We start from the raw sequence: 20,799 nt of genomic DNA, 5'->3' as shown, positions 1-20,799 counted from the left end.
GAAAAATTACCTGTGGAGTAGTTAGAAGTAGGGAGGGATTTTGTTCCTCAGTGGATCGACACCCACCAATTTGATGTAGAAAGGGAGGGTTGGAATTACAAACAAAGTAGTTTTCTTTTTCTTTTGAAAGTGATTCTGTCAGTTTTTGTGCTCTAATTCAAACCATCTCTGTTAACGTTGTCAAAACCACAAAGTCCCATGTGTTATATGTCTACTCCTACCTTTCTCCCCCTTCTAAAATAGAAAGACAAAACCAAAAAGCAAAACCAAGTTTCACCTACTTGACCTTCCATTCTCACATGGAGACTTTGGTTGTTGAGGTTAGAGGGACCAGTTCAGAGACAGAGTGAGGCAGCTGAGCAGGCGCGGGTTGACTCATTTTACGTGGGTGTTGTGTCTTCCAAACCAAATAAGAATACAAAGGCCCACTTTTTCCTATTCTTAGGGATTTGGGATAAGGTTGAATTGGGATAAGGAGTTGAATATATAACATGGAGGACTTTAAAAAAAATCTATATCAATAAAATCCCAAAATGGACTTTTGCTGCAATGTTGAATTTGTTTAGGGATCATGTGATCTACCCAATATCAAGATTCAAGGGTTCTGGCCCATTCCAAGGGCTTGTAACATCATGCAGAAAGATACCTGACTAGCTACCCTATTACCCTTGCCCTCTGCTATATGTTGAAGTTAATGGGCAGGACCAGAATCTCGGACTTATATTGGCGTGTCGGCACTTTCCATGTTTTTATATTCTAGGAAGATTTTATGCTTTTGCAACTTATTTTATTGGGATTTTGGTCTTCTACATCTAGAAGAGAAGGCTCCAAATTGCTTGCCGGCCAAACTTTTGTGGTTCACTTTAATACCAATACAATAATGAAATTCAGAGGAAACAAGAATTCAGCTGGACAAAGGTGATGGAACATCTTGGCAAGACACACTCGGTGCGAGGATTACTAAGGAAAGTGAGTTTCTTTTTTTTTTTTTTTTTTTTTTTTTCCCAGCTCCGCTACGGGATGGTTGGGCTATTAAACTTAAAAGAGAGCCCTCCATTCAGACATTGACACATAGGAAAAACCACAATAAACTAGTTAGACTTCACCACATGCAAGAGGCAGAAATTGTTGTTCTCCAAGCTTTCTTCATCTTTTTGTCTACAAGATCTCAAGCTTATCGGCCACACAAATTTCACTCACTTTAAATTAGCACCACCATCTCAGTCCCTACCTCAAATTCGCTTACTTCACTGCCAATCAAGCCATCCTCGAAATAAGATTAAACCTATTGAGTACAGTTGGGGGAGGAAGAAGAAGAAGATGAAATAGAGATGACCAACTAGGATAGCCAGTAGTCATGGTCGAGGGAGTCTACTGAAAAACTAAAAATTATGGCTAGTCTTGCACTTCATTGGACCCAATTTTTTTTGGTTGACTTTTTCTTCTAATTCTTCTGGAGTCTTAGCTATTTCTGGTTTTTCAGCTTCTTTTTCTAGTTTTTGCATCTCATCCAAAAATGAAGCAATCTCCTTGTTTTTACGGAAAGTTAGTACAAAAGGGTTCCTTGAAAAAATGAATTAATTTCACCCATACCCACCCTTCAAGATCCAACCCTCTCTGATTTTGCTGAGCCATTAATGTGAAACGTAACGCTTTCACACTTTCAATCAAGTGCATACCCACTTTTAGTCAGATGCGAAACGTAACACTTTGGAAGGTGTAGACATATATTTCCTCGACTCTTTGTTCAACTTTTTGTGCTTTTTTTTTTTTTTAAACTGTCTGGATCAAAAATTAGAGATTTACGCACACATTGCGGTATGAGAAGGAAGTGGGAACGTACATTTGGAATGAGTATTTTTGTGCGGTGAAGAAGGGAGGTATGGAAGATGAAGGAGTGTGTGGGGTTTTTTTTCGGGTGTATGCAAATGCAGACTAAACATAATAAATAACTTACATGGCACCCAATTATTGAAGAGCTGTTTAGTGAGGAAGAGCAGTCGGACCGCTTCCTAGATATTCTCTTTATCTTCCCCTCCTTATTTTACTCTTAACCATGCAGGAGAAAAGTATAAAATAGCCTTGTACTTTGAACGTAAGGCATGCACTATTATAAAATAGCCTTGTGCTTAGGGAGCAAGAACTGTTATTAGAAGTAAACTCTATGAGCTTGATTTTTACATTGTGGAAAATATCGATAAAGGATTTGAAGGTTTTCCCTTCTATTTAGGATGCTAAAGGCTATACAATGTCTTCTCTATTCTGTTTTAGACAGAGTATAAGATTTGTTAATTCTGTCTTAGTTAGAGTTATACTATCTCTCAAGTTGTTGGCCTGTAGAGATTTGTAACATAGATTAGACCATGTTAGTCACAATTGTGTACTTGAGAGTTATTAATGTTATAGTTGACTTATAATGTATATTTCAAAACCAGTTGTATTGTTCATTATTAATGAATGCAGAATGCTTTTATAAATAACCAAAAAAAAAAAAAAAAAAAGATGCTGAAGGGCCTATTCAGCATATTAAATACTGGATATTAATTTGATTGCCTCTTCTCATGTCTTGCTTTCAAATTTCAATATATTCCTAATTTCCAGAAAGCGACATGCAAATAAGTTTTGTGGTCTTATCCGCTGCTCACGACATCTAAAAGATCAGCCCAAAAGAGATTGTTAGATCAAAAGGAAATCAACTGAGGAAAACTGTATACGCCATTGAGATAGTATTGCTCCAAGGAATTGGGTTGGGGGAGGGGGGTTGCAAAATCCATACCCAGTTTGTTGCAAGCATCTGGATCTTCCAAGTGGCAAAATGCTTTACCTGATTACATTATCTTATCCACTTAAGCAATCAAGCAAGCTTTCCACCATTTTCTTTAATACTATGAATTACTATGGTCGAGATACAGTCACAAGATTGCCAAGTTTCTGTATTACCACCCCGAGATGGAAGATTCTAGTCAAGTTTCTGTATTACCACCATGAGTTGGAAGATTTTAGTCAAGTTTTGAGACCTTTCAACAGATTTGGATGTGTCCAAGCAGAGACTCGAAAGAATAAAACATTCTAGTCAAGCTCTTAAATCCTAGTCAAGCTTTACTTTAGAAGAGATACTTTCTAGAGGTTTGAACGAATGTTTGCCTAAACTCGGTTTTAGCTGAGGAATGGTGTCTAATATTCAAGTTCAAATGCTCAAATCTCACACGCAAGGTAACATTCACCTCATACACGCTTTCTTGGACAATATTCTACAAAAGAATTTCATTTACTTGCCGCAAATAGTAGAGGAGAAGCCCCCCCCCCCCCCCACACACAAAACACAAAAAAAAAAAAAAAAAAAAAAACATACTGTTTTCACTTTTACAATATACTCGAGTTCGCATATTTGCCATCTTTAAAGTCAAAACTTCGAAGTAGTTTCCTTGATACACAACTATAACTTGATCTTAATACAACTGGATGATCAAATGTGGTGTGTGACCTGTGAAAGGCTCAAAATTGACCTGTTCGTATGTCTCTATCAAGACGATCTGCATTAAGTGTCCCAGGAAGCTCCCTAAATTCTTCATTAAAAATAGAATACGCACTGCAAATGTTAAACGCCAAAAATAAGATATTATTGAAATAGTAAACGACCACTAGACCTTATAAAAAAATAGTAAATGACTATTAGACCACCAAGATAATCTTGAAATTTCAAATGGCTGATAGTGATTTTAAACAAACTCACTTTGAATGTTCATAAAAGGTAACACAATACCCACCAAACAGATATACACACGGTTGTGTTGGGTAGGGGGCCAGAGGACTAGCATGTAGCACAAACATCAACTTGGAACATGTGGAATACATGCTCCCAGAAAACATTGGACGTCTTCATCATGAGGAACTAATTCGCAAAAAGTTAGAAGAGAAATGCTTGATCTAAAAAAGAATCTTACAAAAACAAGCTTACAAACTGATGTGAAGCATTTTTTGTTATAAAGTAGATTTGATGTATGACATAAACCATGCCAATTTGTAAAGTTACTTTTGTAAGATCCATGTATAGACGTAACACTTCTCAAGTTAGAATGACAGACTTAGAAGTGCATCAGGTGCCATTTTAGCATTATTCTCCTTTTGTGTACATATCTTAGAAAGAGAAAGAAGCACGCCTTGTTTACATTATTCTTGAGTTATGGGGAATGACATTTTATGCAATTTTTTATAGTTTAGGTTAAATTAAACCATGATTTATCAAATAGAGCACACAATTTCTCGCAAATAGTAACACAAAATATTTCTTTCAAGTGTATACCTCAAGTCACCAGGTTGTCGATGTCCAAGATTCAGGATAATGATTACAAAGCCGGTTCCAAGTATCTGAATGCATAGCAAACATGAGAATAACAAAAGAAATAAGATCTGTCACTCTAGTAACTTAACAGGTAACATCAATCCAGTATATTAACTTTTGCGCATAAAAAAACAAATCCACACCAATTCTCTAGTTTAAATCATCTGAGCACTCAGTACTTGATTGCTGATAAGAGCATATATATTTCTTCCACTCCAATTATAATATCAAGGCCAGCATGGTGATATTATTATTCCCATTTCTATAGATATCATCACATTATAAGGACTGGATAGGGTGAAAATACCTACAAAGCAAGAGCTATGTGCACAAACCAACTTGTGAGGCTGAAAACAATCAAATAAAAAAAGTTCCTTTGAAAAATCTTTTTTTTTTTTTTTTTAAGAGATAAATATTATTGAAATGAATGAGATAGGCATAAGCTGTCTACACCGGGAGTATACATAAGAACACCTAAATACATTCTATCTGTGATGAATTAAAGACAAAAAATCATAAGCGTTGTCCCCATTTAGTACAATAGCGGAAAACCAAAGCAACAAAGTGTGGAGAAAAAAATTCTTCAGCTCCTCCCTTGTACGTTCCTTATCATCAAAACAACACGCATTTCTTTCTAACCAAATACACCACATGATACATAATGGAATCATCTTCTACACCGCCGCCACGTGATGACAACCTTGCAACTTCCTCCAAGCACCCAACAAATCCACCACCCTTGAAGGTATCACCCAAGGAACATCAACCCTTTGAAAGATCTCATCCCACAACCCCTTTGCTACCTCACAATGCAATAGATGATGGTCCACAGATTCACAATTCTTTTTGCACATATAACACCAATCTACCACAACACAACCCTTCTTCCTAAAATTGTCTGTAGTCAAGATCTTCCCAAGAGCAGCATTCCAAACAAAAAAAGCAACTTTAGAGGGCACCCAGGACTTCCAAATAATTTTCCAAGGGAACAGGGTATGATCTTGTATTGTCAAGATTTTATAATACGCCTTAACCGTGCATTTCTTATTATTGGACCTCCACTTCAACCTATCCCCCCATGTTGTAGGCATCCCCTTGGAGTAAAGTAAGCTGAAAAAATCTAAAACAATAGCTAATTCCCAATCATGAAAATTGGTAGTAAAAAGAACATTCCACTAGTGAGAGCCATGCGAAAAGATTTGCATATCAGCCACTGAAGCCTCACTATTCGCTGCAATGCTATAAAGTGCTGGAAATGCCCTTTTCAATGCATGATCTCCACACCACACGTCCCGCAAAAAAATGATACGGTTGCACTCGCCTGCTACAAAACAAATCTGATTTTCAAAACATGGCCACCCCCTCTTATAAACTTCATATACCCACTCCATACCCCCCCTCTCACTACATTAGAACACCATCCACCCCAAGCAGCTCCATATCTAGCATTGATGATTGCCTTCCACAATGATCCCTCTTCCGAATGATATCTCCACAGCCATTTCCGCAGTAACGCTTTATTAAAAGTTCTCAAGTCACACTCCCAACCCCCCCTGTACAACTGGAGCACATACTATCTTCCATTTAACCAGGTGGAATTTCTTCTCCTCCCCCATACCCCCCCATAAGAACCACCTAAATAATTTCTCGATCCTATTCACCACCCCTATAGGCATCGGAAATAGGGATAAGTAATAAGTGGGGAGATTAGTAAGAGTACTCTTAATAAGGGTGAGACGACTCCCTTTCGATAAATACATCCGTTTCCAACCAACCAACATTTTCTCTATCTTCTCCACCACCCCATCCCAGATAGCTATAGCCTAAAAAGTTGCACCCAACGGTAAGCCCAAATATTTCATCGGCAAAGAGGACACTTTACAATCCAAAGTGTTTGCTAAGCTGAGAATATTTGTGACCACACCCACTGGAACCATCTCAGACTTCCCCAGATTCACCTTAAGTCCCGACACTGCTTCAAAGCAACATAGCAGTCCTCGTAGAGTCTGAATCTGGCTAATATCCGCATTACAGAAGATAAGAGTATCATCTACAAATAAAAGATGTGAAATAATAATAGAATCACCAGTGCAATTGCCCACCTGATAACCAGATAAGAGACCCCCATCCACAGCTGCCTTTACCATCCGACTAAGAACCTCCATGACTATAACGAATAGAAGAGGAGATAGTGGATCTCCTTGTCGCAAACCCCGAGAACTATTAAAGAATCCAGCTGGAGTGCTGATAACTAGCACTGAGAACCGTGCAGTAGAAATACTGTGACTCATCTAGGAGATCCGCCTCTCACCAAACCCACATCTCCCGAGCAAATATAATAAGAATTCCCAGTTCACATGATCATAAGCCTTTTCATGTCTAACTTACAAAGAATACCTGGCTCTCCCTCTCTTAATCTATGATCCAAGTACTCATTAGCAATGAGCACTGAGTCAAGAATTTGTCTCCCACGAATAAATGCATTTTGTGACTTGGAGATAATCTGTTCCATCACAGGGCTTAACCTGTTGGCAAGCAACTTCGAGATTATTTTGTAAATACCACTAACCAGGCTTATAGGACGGAAATCCTCAATACTCGAAGACCCTTGTTTCTTAGGGATAAGAGCAATAAAAGTCGCATTGAGAGATCTTTTAAACTTTTGAAATGAGTGAAATTCACTAAAAACCTGCATAACATCACCTTTCAGAGTGTTCCAGCAAGTTTGAAAGAAACCCATAGAGAAACCATTTGGACCTGGTGCTTTATCCTTCGCCATATCGAAAATGACCTTGTAAATCTCATCCTCATCAAAAGGTCTCTCCACCACACTCACTCTCTGCAGATCAATGCTCTCAAAAGCCAGACCATCAAGCTTCAGCCTCCAATCAGCTGGTTTAGTGAGAAGGGACTCATAAATAATTCACAATATGGTTCTATATATCGTGAGGCAAAGACAATCCCTCGCATCTGAATATAACACCTCAATAGCATTACTACGCCAGTGAGAGTTTGCCACTTTATGAAAATACTTTGTGCACCTATCCCCCTTTTTCAACCAAAGTGCTCTAGATTTTTGACGCCATGAGGTCTCTTCCGCCAACAAAACTTTTTCCAGATTTGTCATAACCGTGCCCTTCCTCAACAACCCCTCTAATAATTCTCCTTGTAATTCCCGTCCCTTTATTTCCTGCAATTCCTCCAATAGGACTAACTTCTGATTGTCAATGTGGCCAAAGACTTCCAAGTTCCACTTCTTCAAATCTAGTTTCAAAGCCTTTTAACTTACCTGCAAGGATAAAACTTGGGGTACCAACTAATTGGTATGACGACTACCAAGCACTCACCAACTCTACAAACCCCTCCGCCTTAAGCCACATATTTTCAAATTGGAAATACCGTCGACCATTGTGGATGCCCCCACAATCTAGAAGAATAGGGAAATGGTCAAAGTTGACTTGAGGTAACCGTTTTTGACAAACCTCCGGAAAATGGGCTTCCCACTTAGGAGAGACAAGAAATCTATCCAATTTCAACCAAACCCGACTGTTAGACCAAGTGTACTCGCCCCCTACCAGGGGGAGATCCATAAGGTTCAAGTCAAAAATAAACTCTGAGAACTCCTCCATGGCCGTAGGATTTTGAAACTGCCCTGATCGCTTGCTCTGGAAACCAGTAATATTAAAATCGCCCCACATGCACCATGGCACATCCCATAAAGAATATATTCCTGCCAACTCCTCCCATAACCTTCTCCTATCCCTGTCCACATTTGGCCCATATATGCCTACAAATGCCCATTCCCATCCATTCTCCACATTTTTGAACATAGTTGCTACCGAAAAATCTCCAATACACTCTTCTATTGCCTCAACTGTTCTTTTATCCCACATAAGTAATACTCCACCTGAGGCTCCCACCGAAGCCAAATATGACCAACCCACATACGAACACCCACATAAACTGCGCACAATGCTTCTATCAATGCTCTGCAACTTTGTTTCTTGAAAACACACCACATCACCCTTCCACATCCGTAATAAAGATTTGATATGAATGCGTTTATTGCGATCATTAAGCTCTCGCACATTCCAAGAAATAAGCTTAGGCTGCATTTAAACATGAATTGCCCTCCCTTTCAATCTCTCCCTTCCTTCACATCATAATTAATGGAACAAATTAGCCTTTTGAGTTCCCTATCTCTCTTTATAGCTGATTTTGAACGGCTTTCTTCTAGAGCCACAAGAAGAGCCTTAAATTGTTCCTCATTGCCTATACAAGAGATCCCGATAACCGCTTGAATCTCCTTCACTTTCTTAAAAACCCACGATGAGGAATAATTCCCCTTTAGTTATGGGAGGGAGAGTACACATAGGAGTTAGGACAATCCCCTCACTGCCAACACAATCGTCTACAAACAGAGCCACTTGAAAACTCTTTTTGATGAGCAATTTCTTTCAGAAAGCTTCAAGTGTAAAAGTTTATTGTGCAAGCACATTAAGAATCTCTGGCTAACTTATGTAAAGCATGGCGTACTTTAAATTATACCTTTTTTTTTTTTAATTTTATTTATTTATTTATTTATTTATAATACTTGCTAAAAACAATCTTTAGTTTTGTCGAAGGTAAACTTTACAAGAAGACCAATCCTAAAGCAAGGGTTCCACCCATGTTCTTTACAAAATTACCTTGATCTCAGTAAACTTAAGTGAGAACCTGAATCTTTTCTTCCCCCACTCTTTCTTTATTTTTGGATGTTTTTTTATAGGTAAACAAGAAGTTTTATTCATGAGAAGAGAAGACAAAATATAAAGGAGGGGTGCAACACGAAAAAAGGGATTGAGAATCCTTTAGATAGTGCCAAATCAATTATACCCATCAAAAGTCATAACTTACAGGTTCTTTTAACTTCCTCTCTGATGGAAAAAAAAAAAAAAATTAGGAATTCATTTGTTTAGCACCTCCAAAACTACAAAGCATGTGTTAGGAAATTAAATGAATCCAATTTGTGGTTCCTTCAAGTTGGAAAGATCCAGGAAGGATGAACTTTACATAAAATCTACATAAGCTGCCAGCAGAGAAAGCTTGAAGAATTCCCTTCATTCGCTTCACAGGAGTCGCACAGCACATAGCTGGAAGTCAGAGGGCCCTAGTTGATGTGATGATTTTGCATGTGGCCATGAAGGCCACATTAAAATATAAATTTAGAACAAGTTGCACTCAGTTGTACTCGGTATGAATACCCTGCTAGAGTTTTTAGTTCAATAATCATTATCTGTGGGTGGTGGTCCATGACAGCTTCCACTCCTCAAGCTTTCTAGAGTTTTTAGAAATTTGATCTTTCTCTTCATCCTGCTAGTTGGGTGTCTCCTATCCTATGCTTCATGTGTACTAAGGTTGCACCCTTTGCACTTTGAATAAATTTCTTATTAAAATATTAATTCCCAGCTGAAAGAAAATTCCATAAAACTTTTCTATGTGATAGCGTTGTGCCCTTATGGTGCATTACAATAAGTTTTTTTTTTACTTAGTCAAGAGCCTTTTTTGTTATTATTTACTTAAACGTTCTCAAGATAAGCTTTCTCCACCCAAGTTAAGACTCAAAGAATGTCACAGAAATAGTATTTAAGAAAATAAAAAAGTACAGAAACTATGCATTTATTCATTGCTTGAATGAACTTATACAAAAAACAAAAAGGACAAACTTAAAGAAGTGAACTTACATATAGAGGTCCAAGATCATATCTATGGGCAACAGGTGCCAAGATAAACCACAAGACAATAAGGGTCCAAGCCTTTAGACTGAGAGAAAGAACCGCCATCAAAAGGATATCTATCATGACAAACAAAAGAAGACTCGTTAGCAAATAATTTGTTTCAAAGTATAGCAGTTATTCGACTAGTTATTTACCTGGAAGCTTCAACTTATCATGTAGAAAAGAGTAAAGCCTCCTTTTCCACCTGCTTGAAGAATGTGGGAGCTGAAACTTCTGTAATGAGGAAAAACTACTCAACCAAAATGAAGAGAAAACCAATAAACGCTATATAAAAGAGGCATTAACTCCAGTTTAAAATAAAACCATAATTTAGTTGTACCAGATCTTCATCGTCATCTTCATCATCAAATCCCTCACGAAGAGGTTTAATTGGTGGCTTAGGTTTGACAACAACAATTAGGGAATCTAGAAAACAAAGGAAAACAAATTCCCACAATCAAAAGGCAATCGCTCAACAATCCCAAAACTTAACACTTCATAGACCACAATTAAAATGTGATTCTCAACTGTCACTATTACCATATTCCATTGCCTCTAGCTACAGCTTACAAGGACACATCAAGTCGATAAATCAGTTCAAATAGAATTGACAAATTAACCGGACCTAGAATCCAGAAACCCTAGAGGTTCAGATCTCTAAGCAAACAGGTGTTCTTAAATTTTTTTTCTTTTTTCTGTAGTGATCGTCACATCACATTTCTATAGCTGATGAGAATTTTAGTCAATAGTGAATAGGCGTAATGCATATTTCACACATTAAATGCAAAGTTAAACTTAACAGGTTTTGAGTCATGAAAAGACATGCGTGTAACAGAGAGTCAAAACATAAACTTTAGATTGCAGGTTACAACATGAAAACTGACTGATTTCTCAATTAGAATATGACTTGTTGTAGCTACGGTGCCCTGGTTGAATTTTGAAGGCGTTGTATGGGCCTGTACTTTGTTGAGTCCAGACAGGGTGTTTACTTAATTGAACTGAACTGCATGAGTGCTAACGGGGAGCAGCAATTACAAGTACTCCTTTTGGATTACCAAGTCATGACAGTAACGTTTTGATGTTTGCAGGTATGTTCATCTAAAAGACTTTCTCCACCTATTGTTATAGATATCAATATTGTTATCTCTTCTTTAGTCTATCCAAATCTAGTTAAAGGTAAAGAGAAAAATCTAGGATGATTATTCCAAGCTAATAGCATTGGGGAAAAGGACTCATACCGCCATCATTAAGTCGTAGGTCGACATGGTTCCCATTTTTGTCGTTGTCATGCAATACATTCCCCCGCAAAATAAGCCTTAAATGCTCAATGGGTAGACGATCGTTTCCCGCAATCAATCTTCTCAAATCACACACCTAATTTACGAACAAACAACAGAAGCGCATTATGATGATCGGCAACGAAAAATACCAATTTCACTTAATTATGCAAAAAAACCCAAAACATCAAGCCAAACCCTAACATATATGTGCATACATGTATGTAGACATGCACAGAGAGAGAGAGAGAGAGGGGCGTACTTTGATGGTAGAGGGAACACGGAGGTGAGAGGGGCGAGCGGGACCGACGGTTCGGAGAATGACTTCCACCGTATTATTGTTATCTACTGCTCCATTGCGATCAGCGACGCCCACATCGGGTCCCTCCTGTACGATCTCTCCCATAAATCTATCCAAGCTACGATTAGATAGATTTGCAGGGCTCAAAATCAATCAATCGGTTGCTACTTTATCCGTACTCACGCCACCGGCGTCCGTACAGTCTCCGATAGAAAGAGACCAACCGACCCCCTTAACCAGGGCTTCAAAAATGGGAATCCGCTTTGAAATCAGATAGGAACGATAAATTCAACGGTGATTCGTGATAATTTTAGATCCATTATTTTATATTAATAAAAGTTATATATATAATATAATTTAAATATTTTATATTATGTATAAAATATTAAAATGATATAAAATATAAATTTATTTTCTAATTTTAATAAAAATATGATATGAATATAAATAATTTTACTAGTAAAAATATGTAATTTATATATTTAACCTCAATTATTGATATATATATATATATATATTTATCTCATATACAAAGAATATAAAAATAAGTTATAAACATGTTACAAATGTAGTATTTAATACATCACCACAAATTTAATATAAAATATTTATTCATTTCTTAATTTTTTTTTTCAACTTAAAACAAATAAAGAATTATATGTTTTATCTTTTAAATTTTCTAGGATTCTTATTTAATATATATTTAGTTGTATCATATTTTTGTACAATAAATTAAAATAAAATAAAATCAGTTATTAGACAACTAAAAAATAATTATAATTTTGAATCGATTCAATTCTCTATGGATCGATGGAAGCAGATTTAGTAGACGATTCAAAATTTTTATTAAAATCGGTTCATTTTTTATTATATTTAATTTTAATTGGTTAAATCGATTTGAATGGAATCATTTTTTTGAACCTTGATATATAAGGAAGGAACTTCAAATCGGATACGAGGAGAAGCCTAAATTTACAATAGCTAATGAGACCAACACTTGGTATATTGAGTTAGAAGAAGTAGCTCACATCTATTGTATCAATAAAGGAAAATGCACTTGTTTCAAATCTATTGTTATCTCAATGATAATACCTAAGATACTTAAATGAATAATAATCCATATTTGTAAACAAAATTTACCAATTATAATTTTTATCTTATCAATAAATAATGCTAGATAGTTCTAAATAACATCTCCCATTTCTCGTATAATATTAATTCATATAACGAAACATTAATATTTATTTAATTTTTAATTGAATTTTTTTTATTATATTTTATATAAAAATTTAAAAAAATTATAATGAGATCCACACAAAAAGATGAATACACGAAACTTAAATATCTTAAAATTATATCTATAAAAAATTATACTATTCCATTAGATAATATATAAAGAGTTCAAGACTAATGAACAGTAGATAATATATTTATATATTTAAAATTATATATATATTTATAAAAAACTAATATAAAAAGAACAAAACAATTAAAAATTGAATTATAACAAGTTGTAAATATTTTATTTAAGGGTGTCAAATTGCATTAACGAGTCGTGTTTGTGTCGTATCAAAATATGTATATTATACTATATAAATTAACCATAACCTGATCCGTTAAGTTTATCGTGTTAAAATTTCAAACTCTAACATAACTTATTAATATAATTGGTCGTGTCATGTCAACTCATTTGTACTCATTAACAAATATTACGAAATAGGTTAACACGACGCAATACGGCTTGTTTCAAAATGTTTATGTAAATGGGTTAAATAGGCCTGAAAGTAATTCGTTTAACTTGATTAAATTTAACAAAATTTTATGTAAATGTTAAAATCACAATATCTATAAAAATGATAAAACAAACTACAAATCTAAAATTATAATCCAAATAATAAAAATATCGAAATTAGAATTCTAACAATTTTATTTTTAAGTATAAAAATATAATTATACTTTTAACTTTCTTAACGTGTCATAACAGGTTGATAACGAGTCAACCCGTTAAGCAATTATATCTAAGTAATCATATTTTAACGAATTAATCTATTTTGACTCGAATCTATTAAGATTAAATCCTAATTCATTAATATGATATTGTGTTCATATTAAATTAAAGATCGTATAACATATTGCTAGCTTTTATTTTATCCCTGATGACGTTGATGATGGTAGATAAAAACAACACTTGTCACGAAAACAGAGGTGTTAAGAAATAAAAATAATGGCTCCTTAGCTTCTGGTCTTAGGATGAGGCTGCCGTTGCCCACCATTCATACAAGATAATAAAAACCAGGAAATATATAACCGTCCCTACCTTATTTGTTCGTCCGAGACAAGCAGAACAACATGGCTCTCAGAACGTGGGCTTCTTCCACAGCCAATGCATTCAGAATCTCTCATGCCTCCAAATCCCATCCCTTCCCTGCATTCTGTCTCTCCCGATGCTTCTCTACCGGTAATCTCTCTCTCTCTCTCTCTCTCTCTCTCTCTCTCTCTCTGTGTTTGAGAGTGTTAATAAAGAAGATGACTTTCCTTTTGTAAAGCTGATTTTCAACATTCTGTGATGAGGTTGGAGTGAATTGATTTACTTATGCGGGAATTTCTGCAGTGTTGGATGGGTTGAAGTATGCATCCTCGCATGAGTGGGTGAAGCATGAAGGCGCTGTGGCTACAATCGGCATCACCGACCATGCTCAGGTTTTCCTTTTTCCCCCCAATATGTTGTATGATATTATTAAAATTTATGTCCCACATTGCTTCCGAGGGGAAACTTTTTGGCCTTTATAAAGATTAAGAAAGAGCGTTGACGATAACTTCAGCTAGTCTTTTGGAGAGTAAACCTAAATGGTAATATAAGTGGTATCAGGGCCAGATTTCGATGCTCAACCCTTAAGTAACAGGCCTGAGAATTAAAACCTGGCTCTGATACCATTTGTTGTCCCTAATTTAGGAATTTGACTAGAATTTTCCTTTTTCTTTTTGGGAATATATATAAATATTGGGCTCTTTTACTTAATTTGCTAGAATATAAGAACAAACGCTTAAACCTGAGGAAGTTGGGTTAAGAGGTTGATTTGGTTACAGGATTTGAATGTTTTGGGATTTTCATAAACAGCCAAATTAAATGGGAAAAGTTAGGTATCATATGTAAAAGTTCTATATATTTAGAAGATTAACATTTGCTCTATATTTGTATGGTCGGTAAGAAAATGTTTTAAGTTATACACTTTTTGCTCAAATGCTCGACAATGAGTTGAGGTCCCAATACTGATTTTTTTAGCCAAAAATGATTCTAGTTGTCATGATTATTGGTAAATGAAAGAAATAGGCTAATCATACTCATAAAAGAAAAATAAAAATTGTGCTTAAAAAAGAAAAGAAAAGAAAAGATAAAAATGAGCTACTCTGTAATGGCTCAAACCAAACTAATTCAAATTGATCACCTACGGATTCGTTTGGTTTGGTTAATTCTCTATGTGGTTGGCTCGTTTTGATAATACACCTAAAGCTGAACCAAAACAATTCGGAAAATTCTTGGTGTGGTGAGCCTGCCACAATTGGGCTTTAAGGAGGACTCTGATAAGCTCCAAAAAGTCCACTCTTAGCCCACTAGCCCACTTACATATCATATGTAAGAGTTCGAAAGAATATCGTTTAGGCGTCTAAGATTTTAGCCTTTTACAAAGAAGATGTGAGCAAAGTATCTTAAACAACAAAGGGGCTTTACGGAAATAGAGATTTCCATAGGTTTCATGTGCTTCAATTTACACATATACACACACAAAAATGAAATAAAGGCAGACTAAAATGAAGAGGGAAAAAAAAGAAAAAAAACCTAAACAAGAAGAAGAAAACTTGAGCCCCTGAGTTTTGTAGAGGTTGGTTGAAGTAAAATTGTATCCAACATATATTATCCTTGAGCTTTTGTGCTCTATGTAGGATATTAGGGTTTAAACACTTTAATCTTTTGTGTTCTTTCTCTTTCAATATATTTAAGTTTTATCTATGTGTATAGGTAGAAACCAAAATTAACTTTTGTGCCATGACTCAAGTAAATGAAGAAGATGCAATCCTTTTGAACTTTTGTGGAATGCATATATGTTATTCAGGATTATCGAGTTATGTTAATGATCTCTTGTGCTCTTCCTTTCCTAATATTTTCTCCATTATTCATAGAATTTAATATTATACCTCACACATACATGTATAACTATAAGAAGACTCCATCAAAAACCTTTCCCGGCCTTCTGAGATTTCAACCTCATACCTAATTCCTTCCTTGGCTCTATCTTTTTTCCCGGCCGATGAATGTGGTAAACAAATCTGCAAAAGCTTGATCATGCCTGGCCACAAGCTAAGTAAAGGAGACATGGTCCGGATAACATATCTTTAATTTATTAGGTTCAGTATCATTATCATTTGGTTGACCGAAATTATAGATAACATGATTAAATCTAAGAAAAGGACATGCTGACAAAAAAGGACACCTGCTAGACTATTGTCTTGTTGGAATATAATTGTATTTTCTGATGGCATCAAGTTTTGAATTCTAGTGATTGAATATGTATTGCTTGCACGATAGATAGCTTGTGTAATCAGCGTTGGCCGGGAGACTTTTAATTGTAAGTAAGTATGAAAGATTATACTCTAAACTGTTGACATGACATGATTTGATTTCTATACCGGTTTGATTTTTCTTTCTAATTTAAGGGCTCAATTAAAATGAAAAATTGAAATATGGAACTGAAGATGATCATTTGATATGTTGCAGGACCATCTTGGAGAAGTAGTGTTTGTGGAACTGCCAGAAGCTGGGGGTTCAATATCTCAAGGTGGCAGTTTTGGAGCTGTGGAAAGTGTCAAAGCAACCAGTGATGTCAATTCCCCTATCTCGGGTGAGATTGTTGAGGTCAACACAAAGCTTACTGAATCACCTGGCTTGGTAATTCTTTACTATCTCAATTTCCATTTACTTTTCCTTTAATTTGGTTTGATCAATTCCTATATATATATATATTTTATTTAATTGCGGAGAATTCAGACAACATTGCAATCACGTGTATTAAAAAGATGGAGCTGAGTTTTTGTATGTATTTATTTATGGGTGATATATTTTGTAATGAAGATCAATTCAAAGCCATACGAAGATGGATGGATGATCAAGGTGAAGCCAAGCAATACCTCAGAATTAGAAGCCATGATGGGTCCAAAGGAATACACAAAATTCTGTGAGGAGGAGGATGCTTCACATTAGAGTTTGAACTTTTGAACTTACTGCCGGAAACATCTTGGACTAACTGATTCTAAAGATTGATCTGATTTGTTATGTTCTTATCAGTTACTCTTGCTTGATTTCCACTAGACCTTTCACTTCCCATTAAAAAAGGGTAAGAAAATTTTATTGTTAAATCATACTTAAAAAAAATTTATATATATATAGTACTTTAAATCAAATATATCTAATTAAATTTCTACTTTTTATGTAAAATGAGAATTATTGAACAACGTCAAATAATTAATAATATAGTTTCTTAATTTTCACAACACATCATCATGTCTTACAAAGGGTAAAATGGACTTGAGAAATAATATAGGGATATGACTTATAATCTCATCACTTGAGTACTATATACATATATATATACACATATATATATTACAAAGAAAAAGGAATTCACAACATTATTTGAGCATGCATGCATGAAATGGAAACGATTATGTGACTTTAATGATTCTTGCTGGGCACTTGTCTGCAGGACTTGGAAGGGGTAAATATTTTATCGGGCCATCTGGGTTAAGTCGCTCCACACTGCACCAATATTAAAGAGAATAAAGAAGAATAAAAAATTAAATTTTAAAGTTATATAATTGCATTAATATATATTTAGAAGATAGCAAATAAACTTAAATAATATTACTTGTAGTTTCTGAGATAATGATGGAGGAAGATAGTGATCTCCAGCTTGGCCAGATCACTTCCAGGACAATACCTACTTCCTAATCCAAAAGGAAGGTAGCTCCCAACTGATCTGGATTTATTCTGCACAATACTCAAGCAAATTAATTAATTAATTAATTATGATATTTCAGTAGTACGTACGTACGTACGTGAGCCTCTAATTATAATTTATATATAAATAAATTAAAAATAATAAATAAATTAAAATGCATGTACATCATGTACATTCATGTCAACATGTAGAACTTACATCCCATCTTGAAAGATCAAATTCTTTAGGGTTTGGATAGTTTTCGGGATCCATATGGACTCCTCTGCTCCAGACCAAGACTTTCCATCCCTTTGGAATGAGATAACCTGCAAACACATTTGATTCTCTCTTTAGAAACATGAAAAAGGGATCAGATGCTAGAAATAATTTGATTTTATATATATATATGTATGTATGTATGTATACACACATGACACATGTATGTGTAAGATTGAATGGCTAACCATTTATGTCAACATCCTCTTTGGCCTCTCTGAAAACTGAAAATGAGACACTTGTTCTGCGGAGCGTCTCCTCCATTACCTAATTTAAGAAGTAATTAGCAGCAGAATCATGTTATAAATTAATCAAGATTAAATTAAGAGAGAGGGTTATTATTAGTATAGCTATAAATAAATTATTCGAGAAGATCAGCTCAGCTAAACCCAAGATCAGTTCGATTAAGTACATATTCACGTACGAACGTACGTACATGGAGCCTTCATCAATGCACAGATATATGATACCTTGGAAAGATATCCCATTTGTTTGATCTCCGTGAGAGTCAGTCCTTTCTGTGTAGACGGTCTTCTCTTCACGATCTCATCTTGCTCTTCCTGAAAATTAAGAAGTGGAATTCAACTTAATTTTAATAAACATTTAAGTCATGAGATTACTGTCTTTATATTTGTTTTAAGAGAGTATAACACAAAACCCACCTTGGCTTTCATGAAGATTTCTGGATGTTGTGACATGTAGATGATTGCCCACAACGCTCCATGGGCAGAGCTTTCATGGCCGGCTAACATGAACACGATTAGTAAATCTATGATATCCTCATCCTCCAATTGTCTTCCATCTTCATCTTTAACTCTCAATAGCAAATCCATCATATCTTTTTGCATCTCCGTTGGATTATTATTAATATTGGAACCGTTTTTGGTCATTGCCCTCTTTTTATCTAGTACAGTTTGGAAGATCTTCACCAACTTTTTTCGTGCCTGAATCAAAGAAAAACGTTCCTTAATTCATGAACTCTCATTGGTTTGTCTGATCACCAATAGATTTTTTTTTTTTTTAAAAAACTTTTCGAAGGAATGTAGTGTTAGGGTTTTATTGCTCATTAAGAGCATTAGTAGTGGACTCAATAAACTTTATTTAAAATTTGACTAGAAAATTTATTTTTATAAATTTTAGCTAGCCACTTTTTACTATACTAAATAATAGACTCAACAAATATTTCACTAATATATTAAAATATTGATTTTTAACTTTCAAATTAGAAAAAGGCAAAATCAAATGACGTTTGATAGAGAAAATACCAATAAACAAATTGCAAACAAAATCGCACTGAATCAAGAAAAAAAAAATCGCAGCCCACGGAAAGAAAAAAAATTGCAGCCCACGAAAAAAAAATACACCGATATCTTACCCAACAATCAAATAAAGAAGTGGTAAAAGAAAATAAAATCGCATCATCTAAGTATAGAAGAATCAAATAGAGAAGAATCAAACTGAATCCTGCCATTAGCGTTCGAGAAGATCATTTTTTAGTCTAAAAATAATATTTAACCAATCCCTTCAGCTTAATAAATTTAGGCAGCCATATGATGTTAAAAATATTGTTCATTTAATGAGCCCACTATTGCACTTTATTTGACACTTTAGCTATTTTTTTTTTTTTTTTGACTAAAATTTAACTTTAGCTATCCCAATACCAGTGCTCTCTAAGTACTAAAGCAGGGATCTTTACCTTGAGCGCTCTATGGAATGCAAATCCAGGAATATTAATGGCCTGAGACTTTATTCCAGCATTTAAATCACTGTACAAGTTTTCCACTGCCGAAATAACAGATTCACTGTAGGTACTGATGAAAATGTTGGTGATGACCTTAAAGGCAAACCCTCTCAACTCTGTCAAGAGCTGGATTGGCTCCTTCATGCTGGCCCACTCCTCCAATGAGGTTACCACAATGCCCTCAATAAGGTCAATATACCCGGCCAGTGCCTCGTGGCCGTTGATCGGAGATGTGGTTAACCGGCGAAGGCGCTTGTGCTCGGAGTTTGAAATGCCGTGGAATGCTCTTCTACCTGTAAGGATGGTTGTGGCCTTAGGATAACCTAGTTTGAACCTTTCATCATCCATCAAAACTTTTTTGCATGTTTCTGGGATAGAAACAATCACACTTGGGCTCCCAAACATAAACGTCTTGTAGATACCAGTCCTACCATACCTGCACATAGATAATTAATTTCAAACCAGAAAAATATTTTAAAGCATTTATATATAATTAGCATCTTGGGGAAGCACAGAGAGAGAGAGAGATAGAGAGAGAGGGTTACTTGTTTACAAGGTTGTAGATGTAGGAATCAGGGTCATTGGATCTGAAAGCTTTGAGGAAGGTTGGGAGACCACCAAGGTAAGGCCAACCCATATCACCAGGAGGGAGAGGATATTTTGTTTTCCCCAGCTTGCCTACATAATACCACTCGTTAAATCTTCTCAGAAACCTGAATAGAAACACATATCCACCCAAGAGAACTCCAATAATCAACCACAACAACTCCATTATTATGGATTTTTCTTAACCTACACATGGATATAATAATATGGCTACTTAGGTGAGCTTTTATAGCACTCATGACCTTAACGTTCCTTCCAAAGCAATATGTTGAAATATCAGCTTAATTACAGAGTCTATCTAGTTGAATATTATATATTATATATATGGCTACTTTGTTGTATAAAGATTTAATATGTGAGGGCTGCATCTCTGCTGGAATTTATAAATATATATATATAATAAACTCATGACGAATTGATATTATAATTTTATATGATATATTAGATTTTAAATTTGTATTTCTTTTTTATAAATTTCAGTAGATATATAATATTGGTATGGTTTCT

General features: G+C 35.2%; 3 protein-coding genes across 3 annotated transcripts; 1 reads left to right on the top strand and 2 right to left on the bottom strand.

Annotated features, from left to right (window-relative positions):
• Positions 1-3,192: 3,192 nt before the first annotated feature.
• LOC122282567 lies at positions 3,193-11,983 on the bottom strand. The gene is made up of 7 exons (XM_043094503.1): positions 11,638-11,983; positions 11,337-11,472; positions 10,439-10,524; positions 10,254-10,332; positions 10,066-10,175; positions 4,304-4,368; positions 3,193-3,589 (listed from the first exon to the last, which is right to left on the bottom strand). The coding sequence occupies exons 1-7, from the start codon at positions 11,779-11,781 to the stop codon at positions 3,496-3,498; spliced, it is 714 nt and encodes a 237-aa protein (XP_042950437.1). The 5' UTR covers positions 11,782-11,983; the 3' UTR covers positions 3,193-3,495.
• Positions 11,984-13,959: 1,976 nt separating this feature from the next.
• Positions 13,960-17,088, top strand: LOC122280546 (glycine cleavage system H protein 3, mitochondrial-like). The gene is made up of 4 exons (XM_043091495.1): positions 13,960-14,134; positions 14,288-14,376; positions 16,451-16,621; positions 16,805-17,088. The coding sequence occupies exons 1-4, from the start codon at positions 14,026-14,028 to the stop codon at positions 16,931-16,933; spliced, it is 498 nt and encodes a 165-aa protein (XP_042947429.1). The 5' UTR covers positions 13,960-14,025; the 3' UTR covers positions 16,934-17,088.
• A 109-nt stretch (positions 17,089-17,197) lies between these two features.
• LOC122280545 (beta-amyrin 11-oxidase-like) lies at positions 17,198-20,500 on the bottom strand. Its single transcript, XM_043091494.1, has 8 exons — positions 20,232-20,500; positions 19,642-20,122; positions 18,608-18,889; positions 18,416-18,505; positions 18,134-18,212; positions 17,889-17,995; positions 17,598-17,719; positions 17,198-17,488 (listed from the first exon to the last, which is right to left on the bottom strand). Exons 1-8 carry the CDS (start codon positions 20,456-20,458, stop codon positions 17,395-17,397), a joined length of 1,482 nt encoding a protein of 493 aa, XP_042947428.1. The 5' UTR covers positions 20,459-20,500; the 3' UTR covers positions 17,198-17,394.
• Positions 20,501-20,799: the final 299 nt, after the last annotated feature.

This window comes from Carya illinoinensis, chromosome 11, assembly GCF_018687715.1.
Source record: "Carya illinoinensis cultivar Pawnee chromosome 11, C.illinoinensisPawnee_v1, whole genome shotgun sequence".
NCBI classification, from domain to species: domain Eukaryota; kingdom Viridiplantae; phylum Streptophyta; class Magnoliopsida; order Fagales; family Juglandaceae; genus Carya; species Carya illinoinensis.
This window is presented reverse-complemented; position numbering and strand designations above follow the sequence as displayed.